Source organism: Convolutriloba macropyga, chromosome 6 (genome assembly GCF_964194025.1).
Source record: "Convolutriloba macropyga chromosome 6, txConMacr16.3, whole genome shotgun sequence".
Lineage (NCBI taxonomy): Eukaryota > Metazoa > Xenacoelomorpha > Acoela > Convolutidae > Convolutriloba > Convolutriloba macropyga.
Genome location: NC_134473.1, coordinates 73,087,455 through 73,093,188, shown reverse-complemented (window position 1 = coordinate 73,093,188; position 5,734 = coordinate 73,087,455). Strand labels below are relative to the sequence as shown.

Here is a 5,734-nt window from a genome sequence, read left to right as displayed (position 1 = left end):
TTGGTGGGTGGGTCTGGTTGTGTTTGTCTGTGTGTTTGTGTGTTTTTGTGCGTGCGTATGAGTATCCTGTATGCGTGATTTTGCCTTTTTGTATCTCTGTTAGCATCTGTGCGATTGTATGAATTATTTAAGCTTATTTCTGTGGGTGTTTGTGTGTGTGCATGTGTGCTCGCGTGCGTGTGTATGTGTGTATATGTGTGTGAGGATGCGTTGTGTGTGTGTTTTTGGTGTCTGTATGTCTAGTTGTGTGTTTGTGTGTGTACAGGTGCGTGCGTGGGATTTTTGTGTGTGTTTGTGTGTGTGCATGTGGGTGTGTCCGCGCGTGTGTGTGTGTGTATGTGTGTGTGTGTGTGTGCTTGTGTTTTTGTGCGTGCACGTTTTGTTTATGCGTGCTTCTGTGTATGCGTGCGTGTTTGTTTCATTCTTTTACCTGTGAGTGTGTGTGTGTGTGTATGCGTGTGTGAGTTGTGGTGTCTGTGTGTATTTTGTTGCTTTTGTCTACCTCTGCTTTTGTATTCGTGTGTATATGTCTTTTGTTGATTTAGTCCGCTGTTGAGCAAATATATGTGCGTTTGTATGTTTAGTGTTTGTACATATGTGGTGTTTGTGTGTTTCGCATTTGTTTTTGTAAGTTTGTGCGTGTGTAAGGGGGGCGGGGGTTCAGATTTCAGATGCAATCTTGTTACCTAATTGGCTGTCAATGTTGGTCGTGGTCGTACATGTAGCAGATACCACGTGCATCAAGACCTGAAATAAAACGATGTTTTCTGAATTCCAAATATTAAGCGTTGTTTGTGACAAACCATAGCAAGTTCATAGAAAGAAATTTTTTTATGGAACTTTATTGGAACATTATGGAACTTTTTATGGTTGGTAAGTTTGTTCAACCCGGGTGCATTGCAAAATAAAATGTTATGCGGCTTGGAGGGGGGGGGGCAAACGGAAAAGATCAGCCTCCCCCATTATTTTAAACCATAATGGGGGTTATAATTTTGCGGGGGGGGGGGGGTGATGATGGTTTAATTGGAAAGATCATAATATTCCTACCTGGCAGATTGTATTACAAAATTGCATTACAACCAGCATAGCACATAACGTGTGAACATGTTCTTTTCTTTCAGAATTGTTCATTCTCTCCTCCGTTTACTGATAGGATACGAATCAAAATTTTGAACGGAAGACGGTAAAAGAAGTCAAGTTATTTTTATCGGAAACTGAAGAGAAGTCACTGAAGGTTTGTTTTTTTTAACTAGGATAAATAAATCACACCTTTATTTTTAAGGATAGTTCAACGCCAATCCTTCGATGAACTTTTAAGAACTTGACTTTTTTGAGAGGAAGAAAGTTTGATAACTGAACAAAGTAACTTTTAGCTTTTTCTTAACTTCGTATTTCAATTAAAGTGGAGAAGTCACGAATCTAATTAACTTAGCGCGGGTCGAGTGTGATCAGTTTAAGCTTTTTTCTGTTCTTTTCTTCAATCGTGACTTCAATCATTAAACAAAAAAAATGAATGAATTATTAAATCAGCAAAACGCGTGAAAGAACTCGACTTTTAGAATGTACGATAAACAACAAGTAGTGTATTTTCCGCAGTGATAATTTGTAACAACATAAGAGCAATGAACTTGTTTAATTTCTCTCTGAATTGAATCACTTTAATGATTGAAAGTAATCATTAATGGTTATTCTGCATAATAATGCAGAATATTCTGCAATTTAAATCAACAATTTAAATTGATTTATTTTATCATAAAAAGGAGAAATTTATTCTTTCTTTCTTTCTGTCTTGCAGTAAATTCAGTAGTTTTTCGTAATTAATACGAATTAAATGGTACACTGATTAAGAGAGCAACGCAAAGTTAAGAGAACAACCTGCACTTTATTGGTCACAGAGATCAACAAGAAACATGAGAATAGTTCTTTTTTCTATTTGCAAAAATATTCAGTAGATGGCACATTTGAAAATGAGTCGTAAGCATTACGCAGCAGAATGTACCTTTTACTCGATTAAAATTACTCTATCTTGTTATTGTTTTCTGCGATATCAGATAACAACAAGCCAATTAGACAGAAATTAAACAAGGTTCAACTTTTAAAAACTTGCATAGAAAATATCGCATTACCAGTAGCTGATTAAAAAAGCTACATTGTAGTTCATAACTTACTGGTCTCTTAAGAATATTTAATTTCTAAAATCTGGCTTGAATTACGATAGAAAATTCAAGAAACTAAGTTTTAGGCTAATTGAAAGTTATGAGGGAGGGCTTAGTTTTACTATTAATTGAATCTCAGTTAAATACTCGACAATTGTAGATATGGTTCACAAACGACTCCGTAGAGCAGAACACATATATTTTTTTAATAAAAATGGTCACTAAGACTAGTTTGATTTTGCTAAGTTTCCATGACAGAGTTTGCATTTTATTTCAGTTCTCATTCATAGTATTTTTGTACTTTAGTGTGCCCATTGTTATGAATTTGTCAAAATTAAAGCTGCTCCGGTTAAGAAAGTTGAGATAAAGGTAAGATACTGTGTTTTTTATGAGAAAAAAGACTGCCGCCGGGCTGCGAACAAATTTTTATAATAAAAAATTGAGGCACAGAAAAGTAAGCTCAGAAAAGAGTTCATTATGAATTAACTAACAACTGAATTTAACCAAAGCAGAAAAAAGCCATATATGCCTGAAAGTACTGAACCAACAGCCCGTCTCAGTGAACATCAGAACTAATACAGATCTTTCTCAGAGTAATTTTAACTTTCAGTATTGATTCAGAAAGTTATCAGAAGAGTCTCTGCATCGGCTCTGTCATACATCATAAATTAATTCAGTGCAGTAAATTGATTATACGATGTACTTAATTTGTTTAGTGTACTTATTCCTGAGGGGCATGTGTACAAGTCAATGTTATTTCACATGCTAGTCTGTTGTTCCCATTTCCCATAGCTGGAAATTATTGTTCACGTCTGTTATGACTTCTAGAATACCAGTTGCCTTAATTTTCATTCTCTTAGTTTTGCACTTCGCGTACAGTTGCTCAATTTAACTTATTCTTCATTAACTGTCTTTACGACTCAAGTAAAGTAGACGAATAATCACCAAGCGATTCGCTAAGCGGATTCACTTAGAAATTGTGTAAAGCGCACTCGCCGCGCAAGTAGGACAAAAAACATAAACGCAACTCGCGACTCAAGATTAAGTACGCAATTTCACTTGCGTACGACATGGCGCAGTCAGCAGCTCAGAAGCGGACCCCACTTGGCATTGAGCCATTTTGGGATAAACCTAATGTAGACCCTCCGCTGAAATGGGAAAAGTGGCAGATGCAGGCCAAGTTAGCTCTTCTTGCGAAGGAAAATATTACAATAGACACTTTGTTGGAACCAAAACCCAAAACAGTGCAACTACCACTTGAACCGATCTATGAGGACACGATAACAGGATCATCGGCACAGTCGGAGAGGGAAAGATTGGCGAGGAATGCTCAATCAAAAATGAACTGAGAAAATCGGTGTCAGAGACAACTGGAGATAGGAATAATGTGCAGAGACAAACCATGGGCACAGGCCAATCGAAAGACTGTGTCAATGCTATATCTCAGTTTGGGCACTGAAGGACGTCGAATTGTTTGTAGCCAAAATCCACACCTCAAGATGGACAACCTCTCAACAGCAGAACTTTGGACAATTATGGAAGCAGCATTTATTCGTCAGCGCAATATCACATTTGATAGGTACGTACTTCTCAACCCAAAACAGACAAGAGGAGAGTCTATCGAACATTTCTTTGGAAAATTGAAAGAACTTTCTGAAAATTGTGAGCTCGGGAGTCAAGAAGATACTCTTATCAGAGACTTATTTATTGCAAATATGTTAGATCCGGAAATTCAACGGGAATTGTTGCGAGAAACTCTAGAACCAGCCCAAGCATTACGTTTGGCCATAAATATGGAATTGGGTCAAAGAAACCAACTACGGATTACAAACTTGCAATCTGCTCCGCAAATTAATGCAATAATTCCTCAACGATCTTTTCGACCACCGAATCAACGGCCGACTACATCTAGTTTTACTCGATCACCAAATCAACTCTGCAGGAACTGTGGTTTAACTTGGTCAGCTAATCATAAAGTCAAGTGTATTGCGAGAGGCAAGGCTTGCAATAACTGTGGTCTCCAAAACCATTTTTCGCGAGTGTGCAGGAAACCGAAGTCATCATCAAATAAACCCACCCAATCCAATGTTAACTCTCTTGAAGAAATTCCAACTGACCAAACGATAAACGCCATACAAAATATGAATTATAACCCGCAATGCGAATCAGACTACGATAGCTCAGATGACAATATGGTCGCTAGCATCGCAAGTAACGCAATACAGATCGAACCAAAGAAAACCACCATACAAATTGGTGATACCCACGTTGGACTTCTCATTGATTCAGGCAGTGTATGCAGTATTTTACCCGAGTCTCTTGCTTCGGAGATTGTGGAAAATTCTCCTCTTGCTCGTTGGCTGATGATAGCGCCTCCCCAGGAACTCAAAACATTTTCAAACGAACCCATAAACGTGACGGGTATGATACAGGCACCAATTGAGAGCAATGGATGGCGACTTGAAGAAGCTGAATTTGTGGTAGTCCGTGACGGGCTAAAACCACTAGTGGGTAGAGATCTATTTGACGCTCTTAGAATATCAAAATTTCAAATTCCAAAAAATGAAGGTAGTATGGTCAACACTATCACATCTCAATGTCCATTTAAAACACGTATTGCAAAACGATTTCCTCAAATTATTACACGTATTGGTCGTTCAAAAATATACATTTTTAAATCTAAATTCCATCGAAATTTTCAGCCAAAACACCAAAAGGGTAGAAGAGTACGCATTAATTTACAAGAATGAGTAAATAATGAATTTAAAAAAACTTCTTGAAGAGGAACATATAGAAAAACTGAATAACTGTTCTGACCAATACTTTATTTCACCTATTGTAATCACAGTCAAACGAGATCAAACCATAAAGTTAGCATTAGATTCTAAAACTCTTAACAAAGCAATACACAAGAACAAATATCAGATGCCAAATATTGAAACACTTATGGATTCCATATCACAAATAATAACAAACTACAAAACACAACCAGCGGAACAAATATTTTTCTCTACTATAGATCTTAAATATGCATACAGCCAACTAAACTTACATCCTTAAACTGCTAAACACTGTAATTTTGATATTGAATGTGGTGACATGACAGGCACATATCGTCAAAACGGGATTTTATGGTCTAACAGACATGCCTGCCGAGTTTCAGAAGGCAACGGATTACACCTTGATTGGTCTTAAAAATACATTTTGTTTCCTAGACTACATCCTAATTGTAAGTAAAGGTTCCGAAGATGATCACTTCCAACTTGTGTTAGATTGTCTTAAAAAACTGGACGCAGATAATCTTCGAATTAACCTTCCTAAATGTCACTTTGCGAAGCAACAAGTTTCCTGGTTAGGATATAATATAACTCAATCTGGGATATCGCCACTCGAATCTAAAACATCCTCTATTATGTCATTGCAACCACCTAATACACTTAAAAAATTACGCTCATTTCTCGGCTCAGTCCACTATATTAGTAAATTCATTCCCAATGTAGCTCAACTCTGCCATCCTTTAAGACCTCTACTTCGTAAGTCAACTAAATACATTTGGACTGACACTCAGACGCTACATT

General features: G+C 37.1%; 1 protein-coding gene across 1 annotated transcript in view; it reads right to left on the bottom strand.

The window, feature by feature from the left end:
* LOC142340601 (uncharacterized) overlaps positions 1 to 1,693 on the bottom strand; it is a 121,715-nt gene extending 120,022 nt beyond the window's left edge. The window contains exons 1-2 of the mRNA XM_075391280.1: positions 1,048 to 1,693; positions 687 to 747 (exon numbers count right to left, since the gene is read on the bottom strand). Coding sequence (XP_075247395.1) covers positions 687 to 747; positions 1,048 to 1,131 — 145 coding nt within the window. The 5' untranslated portion in view covers positions 1,132 to 1,693. The remainder of the gene's footprint in view (positions 1 to 686; positions 748 to 1,047) is intronic.
* Between the last annotated feature and the right edge of the window lie 4,041 nt (positions 1,694 to 5,734).